The 23,784-nt window shown below is 50.9% G+C and overlaps 1 protein-coding gene across 4 annotated transcripts in view; it reads right to left on the bottom strand.

Annotated features, from left to right (window-relative positions):
- The window catches only part of NWD1 (NACHT and WD repeat domain containing 1), a 76,068-nt gene that overhangs the window by 41,990 nt on the left and 10,294 nt on the right, over positions 1 to 23,784 (bottom strand). For 3 of the 4 annotated variants that reach the window (XR_013554277.2, XM_078443228.2, XM_078443227.2), the window contains 6 exons: positions 20,019 to 20,316; positions 12,895 to 14,167; positions 4,283 to 4,486; positions 2,511 to 2,670; positions 1,769 to 1,886; positions 934 to 1,092 (listed from right to left, as the gene is read on the bottom strand). Coding sequence is in view for 3 of the 4 variants with exons in the window: in XM_078443228.2 (XP_078299354.2) it covers positions 934 to 1,092; positions 1,769 to 1,886; positions 2,511 to 2,670; positions 4,283 to 4,486; positions 12,895 to 14,167; positions 20,019 to 20,316 (2,212 nt within the window). In the remaining variant the exon portion in view is untranslated. The remainder of the gene's footprint in view (positions 1 to 933; positions 1,093 to 1,768; positions 1,887 to 2,510; positions 2,671 to 4,282; positions 4,487 to 12,894; positions 14,168 to 20,018; positions 20,317 to 23,784) is intronic. The other variant, XM_078443229.2, reaches the window with a different exon arrangement.

Genomic DNA, 23,784 nt, shown 5'->3' with positions numbered 1-23,784 from the left:
AGATTCTGACACCTGCTACAACATGGATGAACGCTGAGGAAATCACGCCGAGTGAAAGAAGCCAGACACGGGAGGGCCAAGACTGTCTGAGGCCACTTGGATGAGGTCCCTACGGTAGTCAGATTCACAGAGAGTAGATGGTGGGTGCCCGGGGCTGGGGGAAGGGAATGAGGAGTTTGTGTTTGATGGGGACACAGGTTCAGTTTTGCAAGATGAACTGGTTCTGGAGGTGAATAGTGGTGGTGGCTGCCCACCTGTGGGAAAGTGCCTGATGTCACTGAGCCGTGCGCTGAAAACACCGACTTTGAACCCCGGTTAGGCAAAATGTCATCCCCTAGGACAAAAATTGCCCCCTTCTTTCTTTCTTTTTTTTTTTTTTTTAATTTTTAATGTTTATTTATTTTTGAGAGAGAGAGAGTGAGCAGGGGAGGGACAGAGAGAGAGGGAGACACAGAATCCGAAGCAGGCTCCAGGCTCTGAGCCATCAGCCCAGAGCCCGATGCGGGGCTCAACCCCATGAGCTGTGAGATCATGACCTGAGCCGAAGTCGGACGCTTTACCTACCGAGCCACCCAGGCGCCCCACTCCTTCTTTCTCTTGAGTAGACTTGAGTTACAAAAAGTCATGTTCAACTACTATCACTCTGTTTCAAATGTTATCAATAAAAAAAATTGGGGGAACGTGTTTTCTCTCTTATTATATTAATATTGACATAACTTCCTCGATTTTTGCCTGACATTTTTCCTATCTGGCCCTTTTTCTAGAAAACGCTTCACTCCAAAGCTCTTCCAGCTTCCATTCTAAATTCTAGAAACCCCACAGGCGTAGACAGGAAAGGTGTGCCGACTAATGAAAATCCAGCTGGGGTGTTGGTGAGGAGAATGATCTTCTAGAACTCAGTGCAGAGTGAAGCCCCCCGCCAGGCCGACTCACCCATGCCTCGGAGCTCCAGGGCCGGGCGGCACAGCTGGAGGGCTTCCCGGACCAGGCCGACCTCCGGACAGTCCAGGTAAGGGGCATACAGGTCAAAGTCGTCCAACAGGCTCTCGATGCCTCCAGAGATGCCGCGGCAGGAAATCCAGTTCATGCTGCCTGTGGGCAGGGAGGGGGGAGGGGGTATTGTAGGGGCACACGGTTCCTTCTCGTTCATACTTGGAGGCTGGTCTCACCTCTCCGTTTCTCTGGGGGTTCACGGCCTCGACACTGCTGAGGTTTGGGGCCGCGTCATTCTCTGCGGTGGGGCCGTGCACTGTGCGGGGCCGACCAGCACCCCTGGCCTCCACCCACCGGATGCCATAGCACCTCCCCGGGGGTGATCAGCAAAAACACGAACGTTGCCAAAAGTCTCCTGGGTGCAGAATCACCCCTGGTTGAGACTCACGGGGATGAACAGAAGGATAGATAGAGAGACAAATAGGAAGGTGGGTGGGTAGAGGGGTGATAGGTGGCTAAATACAAAGATTATCATATCATATCTGTCATATGATATGATAGACAGACGGACAGACAGGGTCTCATTCTAAGACCACATTTCTCACGTCTGCCCTATCAGCTGGGACTAGATGCCAGTAGCACTCCCTTGCCTGAGCTGTGACAACCAAAACGTCCCCGGACATTGCCACGTGTCCCCTGCTGGTGGTGGGGGGGCACAGAATGACCCCTGGTGAGAACCACTGTCTTAAGCAGAGTCGAGGATTCTGACGTATGCGGGAGCACAGCGGAAGGTTGGGACCCACTGAGTCCCCTCCGAAACGGGTGCGACCCTCACCCAGAACCTCCTGCTTCAGCGTTTCAAGGCGACCTGAGTGGACCAGGTGATGAGGCATCTCCTTCAGCTTCCGCACATTTGCGACCGTGTCTGAGAACCACAGGGGCTGAGGGGCCACCTGCAGAGGAGGAGGGGGCTGACAACCAGGCCGCTATGACCCAAGCTCATTCGTTCGCTCCACAAACGTGGGCCAAGCCACGCACAGGCGACACTGGAGGGGACGGGGACACAGTTCCAGACAGAGATGTCCCACACCCACCACAGGCAGGGCCAGGGCAGAGGGAGGAACTCGGGGCTCAGGGAATCCAAGGGGCATCGGAGCTGGGCCTCAGAGGTTAAGTAGGAGTCTGTGTGGTGAACCATATCAGAAAACGACGGTGTTCCAGGGCAAGGGGATGGCATGTGCAAAGGCCCAGAGGCGGGAGACGCCAGGAATTCAGGGCCTTTCTCATATGCTCCTGAATATTTTGATTCTTTTTCTCCCCCGCTCTGGAATGTTGGGGCATGGAATGGGGGACATATTCCTCATCTGCTGTTCCCCACCCACCCCCAGTCATGCTCAGAGGCTGAGGGGACATCCCGCCTTCTGTGGGGGAGGGAAAGGAAGAAGGTCAGGATGGCATTCTGGGTGGAAAAGAAGGAAGGAAGAAGCGGGCGGTCCTCGCCAGGTAGCCTTGACCTTGCCTGCACGGCAGGGCGGAGACTGCAGGTAGAGAGCAGGGACCCCAGGCAGACACCTCACCATGCGGTCCAGGTTCAGGGGCTTCCCCACGAGCGGCAGGGTGATGAGCTTCTTGGTGCCCTGGCTCCAGGCCCCTGAGAAGAAGTCAGCCAAGACCCCGTGCCTCTTGGCTCTCTCGACCCCGGACAGGTAGCGCTCTTGGACCACCTCGGCCAGCTGCCTGCAGAGAGGGGACACGGGCTCTTGGGCCTGGGCGATTGGTGAGCTCAGAGGGGGGCCACCCGCCTTCCAGGAGGCTGTTCCCAATTGTGGGTCCCTCCTGAGCCCCTGCCGGATGCTCACTGCCTCCGCTGACCACCCGTCCCATTGGTTACCTAACATCTATCTATAAATTGGCCCATCTTTCTTCTTTCCCCTTTATTTTTTTTTTTAACGTTTATTTATTTTTGGGACAGAGAGAGACAGAGCATGAACGGGGAAGGGGCAGAGAGAGAGGGAGACACAGAATCGGAAACAGGCTCCAGGCTCTGAGCCGTCAGCCCAGAGCCCGACGCGGGGCTCGAACTCACGGACCGCGAGATGGTGACCTGAGCTGAAGTCGGACGCTTAACCGACTGAGCCACCCAGGCGCCCCTCTTCTTTCCCCTTTAATAAAGTTACTTGGAAAAGGAACATTTGGGTTTCTCAATAAGTTAAACATAAAACAAGGTACTGTCTGACCCAGCAACTCCACTCCCAGGTGTAGACCAAGAGAATTAAAAAATAGGTGTTCAGGGGCTCCCACGTGGCTCAGTCGGTTAGGTGTTGGGCTCTTGATCTCAGCTCAGGTCTTAATCTCAGGGTCACGAGTTCAAGCCCTGAGCTGGGCCCCACACTTGGTGTGGAGCCTACTTAAGAACAAAACGAAGCAAAAGCAGGTATTCAAACAAACACCTGTGCACACATGTTCACGGCAGCACCGATCACAGTCCCAAGAAACAACCCAAGTGTCCATCAATGGACGCACAGATAAACAAAACGTGGTCCATCCATGCAACGGGTTATTTCTCAGCCAAGAAAAGGAATGAAGCCCCGATTCACACTACAACACGGATGAGCCTGGGAACCTTTATGCTGAGGAAAGAAGCCAGACACAAAAGGCTGGGCCTCAGAGGTTAAGTAGGAGTCTGTGTGGTGAACCGTATCAGAAAACGACGGTATTCCAGGGCAAGGGAATGGCATGTGCAAAGGCCCGGTGGGGGGAGAGGCTAGGAGTTCAGGGCCGTTCTCATATGCTCCTGAATATTGTGTTCTTTTTTCCCCCCGCTCTGGAATGTTGGGGGTGGGGGGGGCATATTCCTCATCTGCTGTCCTCCCCCACCCCCAGTCATGCTCAGAGGCTGAGGGGACATCTCGCCTTCTGTATACATGTTGTCTGATCCCACGTATACGAAATGTCCAGATCAGGCAAATCCATGGAGACAGAAAGCAGATTAGCAGGTTCTAGGAGCTGGGGGAGTAGGGAGTGACTGCTGATGGGAACGAGGTGTCCTTTGGGGGGGCGGATAGAATTGTTCTGGAACTGTTTAGAGAGGCTGGTTACCCAACATTGTGGATGCACTAAATGTTACTGAATTTGTACCCTTGAAAATGGTGAATTTTGTGTTATGTGACCCGATCCTCAGTTTCAAAAACAACTTAGTTGTGTCCGAGTCGGTGATGTGGAAACCCTTGAATGCTGCTCTGGTTCACTGGGACCGGGGTTAGAAGAAGGATCTGGAACAAGGAGGAGCCCGAGGCGCGAGTCCTCGCTCTCGGGCACCCAGAGAGTGCTACCGCCACGCTGGACCCACCTGTGGGCAATGGCCAGGAGCGTGAAGCCGTCCACGGGCCGCCGGGCCAAGCAGTGGTCCAGATCCCGGCGAAGCCTCACCCAGAGCAGCGGTGGAAAACGCAGCAGCTCCTTGCTGGGCGGGGTCCAGTCCCGGTAGACCACCTGCAGGGCCTCGTCGTCCAAGGACAGGACGTCCTTCAGCTCTGCCTCTGAGAGCCCATGCCTGCGGGGAGGAGGGACGGGCACTGGAACACTCTGTCTCCTGCGGCTGGGGGACACAGCAGCCCAGAGAGGGAGAGAGACGTGGCCAGCTGTCTGCACAACATCCTGCCCGCCCCCAAAAGGTTCGCTCTGAGGGACGGCATTTGGACGGTGCCTAACAGGTACTGGTGCCCGGGTACAGCCGTGCCCATCGCAGAAGACCTTCCTGACCTTTCCTTCTGCACACACACCTGACAGAGCCACGGACCAGGCTCTCCCCAGCCTCAGATGAGTCAGGCAGCATAGGGAGGGAGACGGCAGGTGATTTAGAAAAGCAACGCAGGCACCACATGTGCCCACGCCAGCCCTGCCTGTGTTTCCTGGCCCGAGAAAGGACAGAGCGAGAGGAAGGAAGCGGCCCTAAAGGGGGTGGGTGATGAAGTTTTGGTGCTGGACCCGAAGGACTTCCCGACGCCTGAGAGCATCAGGCCGGAAGAGCTGGAGACTGGCCTGCACGCTTCTTCTGGGAGGGCAACAGGGTTCCCCTTAGAGCAAGGGAAAGAGGCAGGCTGGCTGCTGGGTGCACCTTGTGGGGTACACACACCTCGTGTGTGAGTGCGGGTTTAGTTCTCTGATGTGGATCGGAAGTCTTCCTGGCTCTTTTTTTTTTTTTTAATTTTTGTAATGTTTATTTTTATTTTTGAGAGAGAGAGACAGACAGAGCACGAGTGGGGGAGGGACAGAGAGAGAGAGGGAGACACAGAATCGGAAGCAGGCTCCAGGCTCTGAGCCGTCAGCACAGAGCCCGACGCGGGGCTCGAACTCACGGACCGTTAGATCATCACCTGAGCCGAAGTCGCATGCTCAACCGACTGAGCCACCCAGGCGCCCCGAAGCCTTCCTTTCGATCAGAACACCTGCCACATTCTTCATATGTATAGACACCTGCTCACGTAGCGTTCTCTAGTATATGACAAGGTGAGGCGTCCCCTAAGCTCTCTTCTGCGAGCACAATCATCTTTGACGATCACAGCTGTAATGTCCCTGGGGCTCGACTCCACACTCCCCCTGCAGGTGAAGCCATGCCACCCCCCCCCCCCCCACCAACCTGCTTTCTTCCCTTGACAGTTTTCTCCAAACCAGAATTCCGGGGAACCACACCCGGGGTGGGGGGGGGGGGGAAGGGGCCGTCCGCTTGATAGCACCCCTCCCGTGGCTCCTCCTGAAAACCCCCTCCTTCAGGGTAGAAGCTTCTTTCCCATTCTTTGACACACCCTCAGTACAAATCAAGCTTGGGTCCCCACCTTTCAGGCTCAAGTTGGATGGCTCGTCTTCTCATTCCCAGAGCCAGGTGGGAAATAACAGGAAAAGAGCACAGAGAGGTTGGGTAACACCAATTGCCAGGAAGAGAATAGCCCAACCCATGTCACATGAAATAGAGCAGTAAGTGGGGTCTGGGAGCAGGCGGGTCCCTCTGAGAAGGCGCCATTGGAGCTGGGGTCGGGTGGCAGGGAAGGGGCCGGCGTGAGATCTGGGGCGGGGGGGGTGGAAGGCAGCCAGATCCAGCAGGCCTTGGCAAGGAGTTTGGATACTTTCCTCAAAGCCAGGGGAAGTCCTTGGAAGAGTTAATCGGGGCAGAAATGGAATCAGATTTATGGTTTTCAAATCTCGCCCCAGACAGGTGTTCAAACCACAACTTGCACACGCTTGTTCAGATCAGCCTGGTTCACGACAGCCAGAAGGCGGAAACGGTCCAGATATCCTTGAACGGACGAGCGGATGAACAAAATGTGGTTGCTGTGGACGGGGGACGTGTCTCTAGGACAAATCCATACGTTGAGGTCCTAATCCCCCAAGGTGACGGTATTAGGGAGCAGGGCATTTGGGAGGTGATTGGGTCATGAATGTGGAACCCCATGAACGGGGTTAATGCTCCCGAGAGCTCCCTTATCCCTTGCCATGTGAGGACACAGCCAGAAGATGAACCAGGGAGAGAGCTCTCAGCAGACACCGTACCTGCCAGCACCTTAACCTTGGACTCTCCAGCCTCCAGAACTGTGAGAAATAAATTTAGAAGCCCCCCCCAACTCTAGGGGTGCCTGGGTGGCTCAGTCAGTTGAGCGTTTGACCCTTGACTTCTTTGGTTTTTAGAGGATCTTGAGGTTTGTGGGCTTGAGCCCCACATCGGGCTCTGTGCAGATAGCGTGGAGCCTGCTTGGGATTCTCTCTCCTTCCCCTCCTCAAAAATAAATAAACATTAAAAAAGCAGCCTCCCATTCTATGGTATTTTTTGTTACAGCAACCCTGAGACAGGGTTGTATCCACGCAATAGAATATTCTTCGGCCACGTGAAGAAACAGAGCCCTGCACGTGCTACAGCACAGATGAACTTTGGAAACAGAACCCTAAGGGAAAGAAATCGGTCACAAAAAACCACCTATCTTATGATCGCGTCTCCTTGAAACGTCAGAGGAAGATGGGTAGATGGAGGAGATTTGTTTTTAAGTTTGTTTATTTTGAGAGAGAGAGAGAGAGAGAGAGAGAGAGAGAGAGAGAGAGAGAGAACAAGTGGGGGAGGGGCAGAGAGAGGGAGAGCGAGAATCCCAAGCAGGCTCCGCAGAGCTTGACGAGGGGCTCCAACTCACAAACCTCGAGATCATGACCTGAGCCCAAACCAACGAAATCAAGAGTCGGATGCTTAGCTGACTGAGCCACTCAGGTGCTCTGAGAGGAGTTTATATATATGTACATACATATATATAGAAAAAGAGAACGAGAGATGATAGATAGATAGATAGATAGATAGATAGGAAGATAGATAGGTGGCTAGAGGGGAGCCTGGGTGGCTCATTCGGTTGAGCATCTGACTATTGATTTCAGCTTAGGTCGTGATCTTATGGTCGTGGGATCGAGTCCCACGTTGGGCTCTGGGTTGACAACGTGGAGCCTGCATGGGATTCTCTCTCTCCCTCTCCCTCTCCCCCTCTCCTACTCTCTCTCTCTCCCTCTCAAAAAAAAAAAAAACATTAAAAACAAGAGAGACAGATGGAAACAGACAGCAGACAGGGTCTCTCTCATGCTAAGGCAGGGTTTCTCGCCCCGTCACTGCCGACACCGGGGGCTCCATCATCGTCTGCCGTGGGGACCGTCCTGTGCACTGCAGGGTGCTGAATGGCATCCCTGGTCTCCACTCACTCGATGCCAGTAGCTCCCCCCGCCAAGTTATGACAACCAGAAATGTCCCTGCACATGGCCCAGTGTCCCCTGGGGGCAGAATCTCCCCAGAATCTCCACTGGTCTAGAAGGACTCAGCTCTGCTCCAAGGGCCAGGCTCTCAACCATCACAGCACACTGGCCTGTTTTCATGTAGTGAGAGGTCCCGAAATCACAGCCCCGGCAGGCACCCTCCCTCCATAAACCTCCTGCCCCTGGGACGGCAGGTCCTACACCCCACGGGGCTTTGCTAATTAGGCCAGACGTGGGGCCAAGCAGGCCGATTATTTCTGTCTCCCCAGATTTTGGAATCAGGACTCCAGAAGGAGCCAGTATGATGCTGCCAGTTCTCTAAGATGGGAGCTAATGATGCCAATGGAAGCTTGAGGCAAGCGAAAGTTCTGGGGAGGGGGCGGGGTGGGGGGGAGAAGGACAAAGTAAGAGTCCAGAACAGAAGCCAATGGGCAGAGAAGACCCAGAGGTCCGTTCTGTCTCTCATGGCTTTCTGGTTCCCATGACAACCCACCTCCTCCGTGTAGACTGCTGTGTCAGGTTGGCCTGGTGGCCCACCACTTATTTCTGGAACATTCCCCAGTCTGTCTTTGTACTCTTATAGAAGCAGGCCCAGCCTCCACTCTGCCTGGGGGGGGGGGGGGGGGAGGGTGGCAAGCACCCGTCACAAAATCTGGGGTGTGACATGAAAGCTGGGATTTGTCCCACTGGAGTTGGAAATTGGGTGGCCCTGGATTCCCTGAGCTCTTCCCGTGGCCTTATAAAGCCCTATTTCTTACACACTAGCAAGAGTGGGATTCTGTGCCTGGCAAAGAAATGAGCAGACCCTCACTGGTCTGATCACTGCCATCTTGACTGATTTGGGGCAAAGGGCAAACAAAGGTCTAGAAGAAAACATTGCCCAGGAAACTGGAGAGGGGAGACCTCTCTGTCCGGCACTTCTGACGGTGGGCTTGAGTGTTTCCGACGGCCGTTTGCATCAAGGCAAAGCTTTCTGCTTGTGGGTCTGCCAGCTGGCCTCTGTTCTACTCTCATGGGGGCTGGAGTCTGGCTGCTGGGTGCGTGTGACAGACGTACTCCTCTGTCCTGCTCTTGACCATCATGACATCACAGTGTGCAGCCCTGAGACTTTCCGCCTTTAAGCATTCTGTCCTTCAAACTCTACAAACACACTGAATTGGATTTTCCTATTTGCTTTCTTGTGGATTCCCATGCCACAAGCTTGGGATTAAGGGTAGATGCATGCTGGTAGGCAATCCCTCAGAGCATTTGGCTGTAAAAAGGTTTTTCTGAGATCTCCCCATGTATTGCTTATTAAATACAGAGAGGAGCTTGCAAATTTACAATGGGAAAGATAATCCGTGCCCAAGAAGGGCTGAGTATCTCTCAGGTTGAACCTGAATGTAATCACGAGGAAACATCAGATGAAGCCAGGTGGAGGAACACGCTACAAACTGCCCCAGCTCAGGTGTGGTCCCTGGACCAGCAGCTTCAGCGTCGCCAGGGAGAAACACAGGATTCCAGGCCCCACCCCAGACCTGCTATATCAAATTCTTTCTGCGAAAACAAGGACCGAGGTGCCTATCCCCCATTGAGGGTGGAGGAGTGCTGATCTACAAAACAACTGACCTGGACTCTTCAAAAGGACAAAGACTGATGGTGGAATGTTCCAAATTAAAGGAGACCAAAGAATCTTGATGACTAAGTGCGACACAGGATCCTGGTTGGGATCCTGGATTGGGGACAAGGTGGGGGGGGGGGAGCTATAGAGGACATTTTTTAGACAGTTGGCAAATTTTCATTATAAACTGTGTATTAAATAATATAATTGCATCTACGATACACTTCTTGAATCTTATAATTGTCCTGTGGTGACGTGGGGTTCTGGCTGTCCTTGTTCTTAAGAAATACGTGAAATATTTAAGGGTAAAGGGATATTATGCCTGTAATGAATTCTCAAATGGCCCAGGGAAAAAACTCTGTGTGTGTGTGGGTGTATATGTGTGTAGATAGATAGATACAGAGATAGATAGATACGAAGATAGATACTGAGTTAGATACTGAGATAGATGGATAGGTAGATATAATAGATAGGTAGATAGATAGATAGACACATGGATAGATAGATAGACACATGAGGGATGGATAGATAGATGCACGGAGGGATAGATAGATAGATAGATAGATGATAGATAGACGTACAGATAGATAGATAGATAGATGCATAGATAGATAGATAGATAGATAGATGCATGGATAGATAGATAGATAGATAGATAGATAGATAGATAGATGCATTGCATGGATAGATAGATACATGGATGGATAGATAGATAGATAGATAGATAGATAGATAGATAGACAGACACATGGACGGATAGACACATGGACGGATGGATAGATAGACGCATGGATAGATAGATAGATAGATAGATAGATAGATAGATAGATGATAGATGCCTGGATGGATGGATAGATAGGTAGACACACAGATGGATAGATAGATAGATAGATAGATAGATGCATGGATAGATAGGTAGGTAGGTAGATAGATAGATAGATGACACATGGACAGATAGATAGATAGACACATGGACGGATAGACAGACAGACACATGGACGGATAGATAGATGATAGATAGATAGATAGATAGATACATGGACGGATAGATAGACACATGGACGGATAGATAGGTGATAGATAGAGAGATAGATAGATAGACACATGGACGGATAGATAGATGATAGATAGATAGACGCGTGGACGGATGGATGGATAGATAGATAGATAGATGCATTGCATGGATAGATACATGGATGGATAGACACATGGACGGATAGATAGATGATAGATAGGTAGATAGATAGATAGATACATGGACGGATAGATAGACGCATGGACGGATAGATAGATGATTGATAGATAGATAGATAGATAGACACATGGACGGATAGATAGATGATAGACGCATGGATGGATGGATGGATAGATAGATAGATGCATTGCATGGATAGATACATGGATGGATAGTAGATAGATAGATAGATAGATAGACACATGGACGGATAGATAGACACATGGATGGATGGATAGATAGATAGACACATGGATGGATAGATAGATAGATAGATAGATAGATGCATGGATAGATAGATAGATAGACACATGGACGGATAGATAGACACATGGACGGATAGATAGACACATGGACGGATAGATAGATGATAGATAGATAGATAGATAGATACATGGACGGAGAGATAGACGCATGGACGAATAGATAGATGATAGATAGAGAGATAGATAGATAGACACATGGATGGATAGATAGATGATAGATAGATAGACGCATGGCCGGATGGATGGATAGATAGATAGATGCATTGCATGGATAGATACATGGATGGATAGACACATGGACGGATAGATAGATGATAGATAGATAGATAGATAGATAGATAGATAGATAGATACATGGACGGATAGATAGACGCATGGACGGATAGATAGATGATTGATTGATAGATAGATAGATAGACACACGGACGGATAGATAGATGATAGACGCATGGATGGATGGATGGATAGATAGATAGATGCATTGCATGGATAGATACATGGATGGATAGATAGATAGATAGACACATGGACGGATAGATAGACACATGGATGGATGGATAGATAGATAGACACATGGATAGATAGATAGATAGATAGATAGATGCATGGATAGATAGATAGATAGATAGATAGACACATGGACGGATAGATAGACACATGGACGGATAGATAGACACATGGATGGATAGATAGATGATAGATAGATAGACAGACAGACACATGGACGGATAGATAGATAGACACATGGACAGATAGATAGACACATGGACAGATAGATAGATAGATGATAGATAGATAGTAAGCTAGAGGAAGAGAGGAAGGGAGACAGGGAGAGAGAAAGCTGATGTGGCAAATCTGTGATTCTGGGGGAAGGGCATACAGCAGTAGTTCTCAACTAGGGCCTATTCTGCCTGCAGGGGACTCTTGGCAATACTCTGAGACATTTTTGGTTGTCACAGCTGGGGGGCACTACTAGTATCCAAGGTCAAGGCCAGGAATGCTGCGCAGCTTCCTATGGTGTATAGGACGGCCCCCACATACCGATGATGCAGCCCCAAATATCAGCAGTGCCAAGACTGAGAAACCCTGATGTGTGGGCATTTTTTGCACTGTTTTGTACTACGGGAATTTCTCTACCAGTCTATAATTTCAACGTATTTCAAAGTAAAAACGTACAAAAGAAATACCATAGGCAGATCCATGGAGACAGGAAGCAGGTAGGTGGCTGCCAGGGGCTGGGGCTGGGGAGTGACCGCTAATGGGGGTGGGGTTTCCCTTTGAGGTGGTGGGAATGTTCTGGAGATGGATAGTGGTCGCACCACACTGTGAATGTCCTAAATGCCACTGGACTCTTGTACACGTTACAAGAGTGAACTTTAGGGGCCCCTCAGTGGCTCCATTGGTTGAGTGTCCAACTCTTGGTTTCGGCTCAAGTCATGATCTCACAGTTGGTGAGTTCGAGCCCCACATTGGGGTCTATGCTGGCAGCACAGAGCCTGCTTGGGATTCTCTCTTTCCCTCTTTCTCTCTGCCCCTCCTTCCCTCACTCGTGTGTATGCATATGCTCTCTCTCTCTCTCTCTCAAAATAAATAAACTAAAAAACCCCCAAAAACCTGTGAACATTTTAATACATGAATTGCGCTGGGTTGAAGAGTGTCCCCAAGTTCATGCCCACCTAGAGCCCGTGAACAGGACCTTATTTGAAAACAGTCTGTAGAGAAGGAATGAACATACAGTGCGGTCGTACGAGATCAGAGTGGGCCCTGAGCCCGTGAGTGGTGTCCTTACAGGAAGAGGAAAAGTCACACAGAAAGACACCCAGGGAGGAGCCCCCGAGAAGGCGGAGGCAGAGGTTGGCACGATGCGTCTACAGGCCACGGGTTGCTGGCAACACCAGGAACTAAGAGAAGAGCCCAGAACGGATTCTCCCCTGGCGCCCTCAGAGGGGGCGCGGCCCTGCTGACGCCTGGACTTCACACTCTGGCCTCCGGAACTGTGAGGGCGCAAATCCCTGCTCTAAGCCATCAGAAGCCATGCATTCTGTGTCAATAACTAAACAAAGGCGTAAACAACAGAGACTTACCGGGAAGACGCGATGTAGCCCAGCACGTGGGCCACCAGGACCTGCCCGTGTGTCTGCTCCAGGCGGGCACACAGTTGGTGCATGGCTTCCTTGGCAGTGGAGGCCAGGGGGGCAGGTATGGTGAAGGAGGCCCATTTCCGGGCCTCCTCGAAGGCCAGCCTCAGCCGCCCCGGGTGCCCGCACTCTGGGAGGCTGGCCCAGAGCAGTTCCCTCTGCCCTGGGCTCAGCGTCCTCCTGGAGGCGGCCAGCAGGAGCTGGATCATCTCTTGCCCTTGGTTTCCGGAGAGGGGTTTCACCTCCCAGTAGGCCTCCGGGTCCGTCAGCGTCTGTCGCACGGTGTCTAGAATCCCCCGCCGCCCTGAGCAGGCTGAGAGGATAAGGTGGATCCTCGGGGGGCATTTGGGAGGCAGCCAGGGGACCCTCCGGGCGCGGCAGATGGAATGCACATCGTCCATGGAATCCAACAGGATCACAAGGGACTCGAAGTTGCGGCAGGAGACGGTGTGGAGGAGGGTGTGGAAAAACTGGACCACCCTGGCGTGGGCCTCCAGGACCTGGGCAGGGGGCAGGGGCAACCCGTAGGCCAGGCACACCTGGGCGCAGATGCTCTGGAGCAGGCCTCGGGCGTCGGAGCTCATCTGTGACGCTCCCAGAAGCCGCAGGACGGTCACCGTCTTGCGGCCAAGCAGGCCTGGCATTTGTTCCGCCAGTTTGCACATCAGAGCTGTCTTTCCGACGCCTGGGGGTCCAAAGAGCACCAGGGGAGAGTGGGGGTGGCTGTCGCTCTGCTGGAGCCGCTGCCCCAGCTGGGCCAGGAGCTCCTGGCGCCCACAGAAAGTCCGATTGGCCTCGGCACTCAGCCCCAGGTGGTGGCGGATCTCCTGGTAGAGCCACGCCAACTCCTGCCTGCCCGCCTCCAGCTCCCGGAGGTGCTCCAGGACCTGGTGGCTAGCCCTGGCCGCAAACTGCTCGCCCAGCTCCCTCAGGTACCGAGCATGAGCCTTGTTTTTAGGGTTCACCAGGTCTCGGCTCCACGGCAGGTGCTGAGCCCTGAGAACTCCCGGTTGCACGTCGGCAATGCGTCCTTTGAGGCCACGGAGAAGGTTCTGGGCGTCTGTGTCCAGGCAGCCATCTGGGAGCCGGTCCACCATCTTGAGGGCGCAGTCTTCCAGGATGTGTTTGTTGAGGTCTTGGATCTCTCTCAAGAAGATGGTTGCCCCCCGGTCTCCATCCGTCAAGCTCAACAGGCCCCGGTCTATCTCCCACTCGATGACTGAAAAAGCGGGGGAGATGGGAAGAGAGCATGGTCATCATTGTGCGATCAGCTGGCCTGAGTGGAGACACTTGAGAGACATATTCAGGGGGCACGGATATTGATTCTCACACTTAACGTGTGCCAGAGTCACCTGGCGTAACCATAGATAATATGGTTACTAATGCCCTCAAATGTGTTCCAATAAAACTTTATTTACAAAGACAAGCAGTGGGCCAAATTCGGCCAGAGGACTATAGTCTGCCAAAGTCTCCCGGGGGCTCAAAAAACCCATACGGCTGGGGTCTGCCTCCAGAAGTTCTGATTCAGCAGGTTCAGGTGGGGCCCACGAGGTCACATTTCCAAAAAGCTCCCAGGTGATGCTAAGACTGCTGGTCCGGGGCTCGCACCAAGAATAGCGCTGATTTAGTCGTTATTTTTGTTGTTGTTGTTTATTTATTTTTGAGAGAGAGAGAGGGCAGGAGCAGGGGAGGGGCAGAGAGAGGGAGACACAGAATCGGAAGCAGACTCCAGGCTCCGAGCTGTCAGCACAGAGCCCGATGTGGGGCTCAAACTCACAAACCGTGAGATCGTGACCCGAGCTGAAGTCAGACACTTAACCGACTGAGCCACTCAGGTGCCCCTGATTTAGTCATTATTAATCAAAGAAACCTTGGTGTAGGCAGCACAGAGACCGTATGTGACAAGTGGCCCAACTATAAAACATACCATCAAACTCAACAAGTTAAATATGGGGTTTCTGTAGGAATCCCACTCCTACGTAGAGACCCAAAAGAGCTGAAAACACAGACAAACAGGCACATGTACACCCATGCTCACAGCAATATTATTCACAGTGGCCAAAAGGTGGAAACCACCCAAGGGCCCGTCAAATTGATGAATGGATAAACAGAGCGTGATCCATCCATACAATTGACTCTTACTCAGCCATGGAAAGGAATGAACCACTGATTCGGATGAACCTTGAAAACATCGTGTTGAGCGACAGAAGCCAGACGCAAAAGGCCACCTGTTGTGTAATCCCATTTAGATGAAATGTCCAGAACAGACAAATCCTGGAGACAGAAGGCAGACTGGTGGTTGGCGGGGGGCTGGGGGAAGGGGATAGCGAGTGATCGTTAATGAATTTGGAGTTTCTTTGGGGGTGATGGAAATGTTCTGGAACTAGACAGAGGTAGTGCTTGCACAATATTATGAAGGCACTGAATTGTTCACTTTAAAATGGTTAATTTCGGGGCGCCTGGGTGGCTCAGTCGGTTGAGCGGCCGACTTCGGCTCAGGTCATGATCTCACAGTTTGTGAGTTCAAGCCCCGCGTCGGGCTCTGTGCTGACAGCTCGGAGCCTGGAGCCTGTTTCGGATTCTGTGTCTCCCTCTCTCTGACCCTCCCCCGTTCATGCTCTATCTCTCTCTCTGTCTCAAAAATAAATAAACGTTAAAAAAAAAATTAAAAAAAATAAATAAAATGGTTAATTTCGTGCTACGTGACTTTCACGTCAATCAAAAGAATCCAATGTTGTCAGTTGTGGGTGCCTCCATCCCACATTCATTCAACAAACATTTCGGGAGCTCCCACTTGTGTCAGCCTCTACTGTCCGTGCCGGGGCGTCTCGCAGTGAGGAAAATGCATAAAGGTCTCCGTTGCCTTTGTGGAGTGGTATTCCAATCTTAGTGAAAAAATGGACACGTAACGGATAGACTGACAAATGAGAATATCCGTCTATCCTGGGCCGAGAGGGGCAGGCAGGGCATTTGAGGCTTCAGAAAGCTGCTGCAAAGCCACGGAGGCCAGAGAGAAAGTTTTTCACGAGCCGGGAGGCTGAGAGCAAAGGTCAGCATGCTTTCCTGTAAAGGGTCAGAGAGTAAATATTTTAGGCTTCACAGGTCGGATGGCCTCTGCTGGGACGATTCCACTCTGCTGTTGTAATGTGAAAACAGCCACGTCGACATGCAGAAACTAAGTTGAGTGTGTTCCAATAAAACTTTATTTACAAAAACAAGTGGGCGGGCCAAATTTTGCCTTTGGGCCATGGTTTGCCGACCCCGGTCCCAGAGCTTGCAGCAGCTGCCCCAGGACCCGTATTTTCCAGAGCCAAGAGCAGACACTGATTTCTCCTTGGAGGCCGTTGTTTTGAAACTGCACCCAGACCCGAGGAGTTATTTTTTAAGCCGCCTTGGGCTCAGCAGAGGCTCCCAGGTCTCTGCAGCTGAGTGAGTCAGGCCCTTGGAGACAGGACGCAGTCTCAGAGCCAGAGACAAGAGCCACTCAAAAGTCCTCCTTGGAGGGACACCACTCCCCTCTCCCCTCAGCCCTGTGAATGGAGGTCAGGGGCAAAGGCAACTACCAGTCCGGAAATGGGATCCTTCTGGGACACATTTCAGCAGGAGTCAATCCCAGACCATCTGCTGTGCCACCTGTGGGCTGTGTGACCTTGGTCAACTCACGGCACCTCACCTGTAACGTGGATGCACTAGCTTACCCTTGATGAGGCTGTTGTCAGGAATTTCTCTGAAATAATTGGAAAGCTGAGCACCTTACGCTAAAGCAACAAAGCCAATCTCAACAGGCTGTGGGCTGTGTGATCCCATTCTCTAACACTGATGAAGTGACAAATTATAGAGACAGAAATGGATTAGCGGTTGCCAGGGGCTGGGGGTTGAGGGGAGGGGCGAGTGTGATTCTAGAAGGGGTAGTGGCGGAGGCAGGGTGGCTCAGTCGGGTGAGAGTCCGACTCTTGATTTCGGCGTGGGTCACGATCTCACGGCTCATGAGTTCGAGCCCCGCGTCATCTCCGTGCCGACAGCTCAGAGCCTGGAGCCTGCTTTGGATTCTGTGTCTCCCTCTCTCTCTGTCCCTGTCTCTGTGTCTCTCAAAAATAAATAAACACTTAAAAACTAATAAATAAATCAGCTTAAACAAGTAACAATAAATCAAAGGGTAGTGGGAGGGACCTTTGCAGTGAGGAAACAGTCCTGCGTATTGACTGGGGCAGGTACTCAAAGCTACACAGGTGATATAATTTCTTAGGACAAAAGACATGTGCACACGTGCACACGCATAAATGCATGTCTGTAAAAGTGATGCTTTTTCTGGTTGTCAAAATGTCCACTTCTTGGTCGTCATATTGTACCTTAGTTTTGCAAGGTGTTAACTTTGGGGGAAACTGGGTAAAGGATCCAGGGAGCTACTTCCTGCCTTTTTTTTTTTTTTTTTTTTTTTGCAACTTCCTGTAGCTCTCTACTTTCAAAATAAAAAAGATGGAAAGAGGAAAGCTGCGCAAGGTGCCTGGAAATATGCTGGGAAGACGCTGGTGTGAACATGCATTTGTGATTTCTGCTACTTTCAAGGAGTTTCTATTTGTTCTTTCAAGCGGAGATTCCTTAAAAAAATTTTTTTAATGTTTATTTATTTTGAAGGGAGGGAGAGCACAAGTGGGGGGAAAGGAAGAGAGAGAGGGAGAGAGAGAATCCCAAGCAGGCTCTGAGCTGTGAGCACAGAGCCAGATGCAGGGCTCCATCTCACGAGCTACGAGATCATGACCTGAGCTGAAAACCGAGAGTTGGACGCTTAACCGACTGAGCCGCCCAGGCACCCACCACTCAAGTGGAAATTCTTAAGGGGCTAGGTTTGACTGAATGAGATCATGGCTGGGGCGAGACCAGGGGACAAGATCCCCACCACAGCTCTGTAATGTACTACCTCTGACTAGTTCCATTTTACAGATGAGGAAACTGAGGCTGCGAACCTGCTAGAAGTCGATACAGCTGGGAAAGGACAAGGCTGAACTGCAAGTCCGGGCCCACCCTGAAGCAGAGACCCCAGATGCAGATTACAGTCCCAATGGCAGGTATCTCTATGAAAGCAATTAGCGTATTTGTCTTCGAGTCATAGAGCAAGCGATAGCCACACAGTAAGTGCTCAATAAACAGTAGCCATTAACATTATTATTCACATAAATGGTGTATTCAAAATTGATACGTCATTGTTAGTTTTAACTAAAGTATCAGGTTAGCATCACCTGTGATGTCAGGTGGGCATCAGGTACCCCTGATACGATGGGATAGGGGGATAGGTTTCCTTCCAGAAACCGATAGCCCCCGTCTAACCACGAGAAAACACCAGACAAGCCCAGATTGAGGGGCATTCTGCAAAAGATGTGGCCAGCGCTCCTCACAATGGTCAAAGTCATCCAAAACAAGGAAAGGCTGAGAAACTGTCACAGTCCAGAGGAAACTGACATGTGGCACGTGTCCCTGGATGGGATCCTGGGACAGAAAAACATTAATGGGAAAACTGAGGAAATCTACATAAAGTCTGGAGACTAGCTAATCGTCATGTACCGATGTTAACTTCTTAGTTCCTGCAAATGTACTGTGGTCACATAAGATGTTAACTTATCTGTGTGAAGAACATGCAGAGACCCTGTACTATTTTTGTAGCTTCATAACACTGTAATTTTCCTGAAAATCTAAAATTACACCCATATTAAAAGTTTATTTTCAAGGGGCGCCTGCATGGCTCAGTTGGTTAAGTGTCCGACCCTTGATCTCAGCTCAGGTCACAATCTCGGCTTGTGGGTTTGAACCTGCATGGGGGGCTCTGCACTGACAGCATGGAGGCTGCTTGGGGTTCTCTTTCCTCCTCTCTCCCTGCCCCTACCTGACTCTCTCTCTCTCTCTTTCAAAATAAATAAATAAACTTAAAAAGTTTATTTTTAAAAATGGACATGTCATTACTAGAATTAATATAATATATTGTCATCAATATATTTTAGTAAGATTAAAATACTGTTAACATAAATTACTATATTCCATATATTTAAACAAATCAATATATTTAATATGTTCATGATATAATTCCACATATTTAAATTTTTTTAATGTTTTATTTATTTTTGAGAGAGAGAGAGACAGAGCATGAGCAGGGGAGGGGCAGAGAGAGAGGGAGACACAGAATCCGAAGCAGGCTCCAGGCTCCGAGCCGTCAGCACAGAGCCCGACGTGGGGCTCGAACCCACGGACCGCGAGATCGTGACCTGAGCCGAAGTCGGACGCTCAACCGACTGAGCCACCCGGGTGCCCCTAAATCCATATATTTAATATGTGGATAAAATGAGTTCATGTTTTTAATATTTTTAGTACGAGAAATTGACATGCTTAATAGTCGTGGTGCTGTAAATGGACACATCTGACCCGTGAATGATAATAAAACCTGTTTCTTGCTGACAGAAAACAGCGGGAAATGGCTTGTAAAAACGTTACATTTTTACAAAAACCTTCCTGATAGCCAGTGCAGAGTATAGAAGAACCAGAGGGGGAGGCTAGAGGTGAGAAGTAAGGGGCCAACCGGGAGCGAAGTGATAGACTCTGGTCAAATCCCTATCCCCCACCTCAGGCAAAGGAGACCCCTTCCTGTGCCTCGGTTTCCAGCTCTGAGGCAGGTGTAGGGAGGCTGGAGGACCCAGTCTCCCCAGCAGGGGCTGGCTCTTGGGCTAAAATTAGGTGACCCACAGTTTCACATCTTCAGGACTATCTGGGTTCAGCCCTGAAAGTCTCGGACAGACCAGGATAGCAAGTCATTTCAGAAGCCTTCCCCCAGGGCCAGGAGCCTCCCTGGGAGAAGGAGCTGGAGGAGGAGAGGAAAGGAGGGTCCTAAGAGGCAGAGAATTAACCAGAACATGGCTGCACTCTTGGATCAGTCAAATAACCCCTTCCAGAACCAGGGATCCAGGAGTTAGGCTGGTTTGACATTTACAGAGGTACGGGCTGTGGTGTTGGGACAGTATGCAATGAGCGAGTTTGAACATGGGGCATCTCCTGTGGACCCTGAGGGGGCGTCCCAGTGGCCTCACCTGACCAGCAATAGCGATGCCACTGCTCCTGGGTGATGAGGCCCAGCCTCCGGGCCTCCTGGGCTCCAGAGCGTAGCACTGAGGTCAGCGTGGCCTCTTCGGGCCCACAGGCCTCCGAGGTGCCCAGGGCCTGCAGCAGGTAGGCGGGGGGCACGGCGTTCTCGTCCCTCCGGAAGTGTTGAGCTACCAACTCCAGGTCGCGTGGCTTGGAGGTCAGCTGGGCCCTCAGAGCCTCCCACTCCTTCTCCTCGATCAGCGTGGGGAGTGGACAGGGGCCGTACTGGTCACCGAGAAGGGCCTGGCAGAGAGAGGGGCACGCGTTCAACCCTCGGCATGGGCACTTAGCTCGGTGGCCCTGGGTGAGACACACTGAGCCCCACAAGATGGGCCTGGCTGTGGTGCCACGGCGATAAGTCCAGTAAGAGGTGCAGGCAGAGCCTTAGAGCACCTGCATGTGAGGGTACCTGAGACGTGGGACATCCAGCAGGTAAATTTTGAATCTGATCCCGTGTCAGCCATCATGGAATCTTTTGCCTGGAGAACCCTCTGTGGGGGGTGCCCGGGTGGCTCAGTCGGTTAAGCACCCAACTCTTGATTTCGGCTCAGGTCATGATCTCACGGTTTGTGGGACCGAGCCCCGTGTCAGGCTCTGCACTGACAGCATAGAGGCTGCTTGCGATTCTCTCTCTCGCTCCCTCTCTCTCTGCCTCTCTCCCGTTCACACACTCTTTCTCTCTCTCTCAAAATGAATGAATAAACATAAAAAAAGAAAGAAAACCCTCTGTGGGAGCTAAACAATGGCCCCCAAAGATATCCAACCCTAATCCCTGGACCCCGTGAATGCACCTTGTATGGAAAAGGGCTGTGATGGTTAATTTCAGGTGTCAGTTTGACTGAGCTAAGGGATACCCAGATAGCTGGTCAAATACGATTTCTGAGTGTGTCCGGGGTGGTGTCTCTGGAGGAGACTGAATTGGTGAAACGGGCGAAACAGATGGCCGTCCCCAACACCTCATCCCGTCCACCAAGGGCCCAAATATGACAAAAAAAAAAAAAAAAAAAAAAAAAAAGGAGGAAAGGTTTCCCTCTCTCTGCCTGAGCTGAGACATCCTTCTTCCCCTGCCCGTAGACATTGGTTCTCATGCCTTTGGACTCAGATCAGGACTTGGAATCTTCAGCCCCCTGATTCTCAGGCCTCGGGCCGACAACTGAATTACGCCGCCTGCTTTTCTGGTTCGCCAGCTTGCAGATGGCAGATGGCGGGACTTCTTGGCCCTCCACGACAGTGTGAGCCAGTTCTGATAAATCTCCTCTTATGTGTGTCTCTCTATATCCTATCGGTTCCATTTGTCTGGAGGACGATGGCGAACACAAAGGGCTTTGTAGATGTGAGTAAGTTGAGGATTTTGAGCTGGGGCGATTTTCCTGGGTTACCGGGGCCCCAAGTGCGACTCCAGGAGTCCTTATAAGAGACAGGCAGAGGGAGAGAAAACTACAGCTTCTTATAGGTTGGCCCTGGCTTGCCCCAGAAATAGAGCCGTGACAAAAGCTAAGATCTCCGTCGGCCCTGCCCCAAATCTCATGCTATGATGTGGTCCTGGGGGCAGATGGGTCTCAAGCGTGGGGTGGATCCTGTCTTTATTTAGAATTCAGGATTGAGCTGCAGAACAAGACACAAGGAAGAGTGCGCTGGGCAGAGCACCTTGCAACCAGAGGGAACAGCATGTGCAAAGGCCCTGTGGCAGGAAGTGTGGTAAAGAGCCCAGAGAAGGAAAGCTGGGGTTGGGGAGGTACTTGAAATACCAACAAAGAGGGGCAGTGGTAAAACATAAGGCCATCCCCGTGGGCAAGATTTTGTGGGGAGTGATGTGGCCCTAAGACTTTGGTCCGAATGCTGAGAACCCCAGGAGCCCCTCTTTCTGCCTCAACAGAAGGTGCAAACTGGAATGCTAGAGAATTAGGCTAGAGGAGGCCTAGGACCTCGAGCCTCGAGTCTTGAGTTTCCTCATCATAAAATGGAAGCAATCACCCCTCCCCTCTTCACTGAGTTGTACCAGGATATTCCAGGCATGTGCACCCAGGAAACCTGGATAAATGGAGTCTGTGATGGAGGGAGGTTGAACAGGAGCCCACTCTCCAGGGGTCTTTCCCGCAGTGCCAGCCTTGGAGCAGTGAGAGAAGTTGGAGAAGCCGGCCAGCCACAAACCACCGATCCTAGGAAGGAGGCAGAGGGTGGAAAATTCTCCTGCCTGAGGGACCAGAGTCAGAACAGGAAGAGCTTGAAGGAAAAAGGCCAGGACCTACCAGGAGCAGCTCTCCGGAGCTGCTGTGCTGGAGCTGCTGGTGGCCCAGGAGAACTAAGCCTCTAAAGCAAGTACCATGGGGAGTTGACTCCTGCTATTCGTGCTGCCTAATGACTTATTTACTAGAGAGATACCTCTCCAAGGGCCCCTGGTGCAGCCCTGATCTCCACGGGAAGACCCCCATGCGAAGCCACTGAAGGAGAATGATGCCGTGACCCTTGGGTGACAGAGGGGAGATGCTCGGTTTGGGAGGAAAGCCAGAAGTGGGTAGAGGTCACCCCGGCGGCCCAAGGGTCCCTTCTGGAAGGACGAGCAAGGTCCCTAGGCCGGTTGGGCCTGGGGAAAGCTCAGGGATCATCATCCCGTCCCCCATGCCACCTGGAAGCTGTGTTGTGCTTTTACTGCCTGCACCTGGGGTTGCAAAATCGAATTCCTCCTGGAGTTCTTTTTGCCCCCATCGCCCATTTCTCTTTAGGAAAAAAAAAAAAAAAGTTTTTCTTTTCTTTTTTTTTTTTGAAATGCCACAAAATGATCAATCATCAGGCTCATTTGGAAAACGAAATTGGAAGATTGGTGGAGGGTGGGGAATGTATGAAGAGGGAAGGTAGAGGCCTCCAAACACTAGGATGCATTTTAAGCAACGATAATTAAAGCATCGGGACTCGAAGGGCACAGATTTCCGGTTATAAGGTAAACAAGCAGCAGGGATGCAATGAATAGCCTGAGGACCATACTTAACACTGCGGCATGTGTGTTTGGAAATTGCTAAGAGGGGCGCCCGGGTGGCTCAGTCAGTTAAGCGTCCGACTTCGGCTCAGGTCATGATCTCACAGCTCGTGAGTTCAAGCCCTGAATCGGGCTCTGCTGACAGCTCAGAGCCTGGAGCCTGCTTCAGATTCTGTCTCCCTCTCTCTCTGCCCCTTCCCCATGCTCATTCTCTCTCTCTCTCTCCCTCTCTCTCCCTCTCTCAAAAATAAACATTAAAAAACTTTTTTTAATTTAAAAAATTGAAAAAAAAGAAAGTTGCTAAGAGAGTAGATCCTACAAGTTCTCATCACAAGGATAAATAAACCATTTTTTCTTTTTTTTCGTATCTATATAAGATGATGGATATTAATTAAACTTATTATGGTCATCATTTTACAATTTGTGTAAGTCAAGTCATTAACGCTGTACGTCTGAAACTTACACAATGCTGGATGGCAGAAATATCTCAATAAAACAGGAGAAGAAAAAAAAAAGCAGAACCAACATACAAAGAAAGGTATAGAGCAAAAGATTGAAAATGCAAGCCACACCGTCCATATGAAACTTAACACATAATAAAGAAAGCTTCTCATATGTGTCGGCCAGGTCTTACTTAGTTTCTTTTAGGGAGATCGAATCTCTAAGGCAACTCTAGAAACTCCGGCAATGTTGGAAGTATGCTCCTCTGTGTTGTCCCATATGGTGGCCAGCCACCA

The sequence above is a fragment of the Panthera onca genome, chromosome A2 (assembly GCF_046562875.1).
Source record: "Panthera onca isolate mPanOnc1 chromosome A2, mPanOnc1 haplotype 2, whole genome shotgun sequence".
Taxonomy (NCBI): domain Eukaryota; kingdom Metazoa; phylum Chordata; class Mammalia; order Carnivora; family Felidae; genus Panthera; species Panthera onca.
This window is presented reverse-complemented; position numbering and strand designations above follow the sequence as displayed.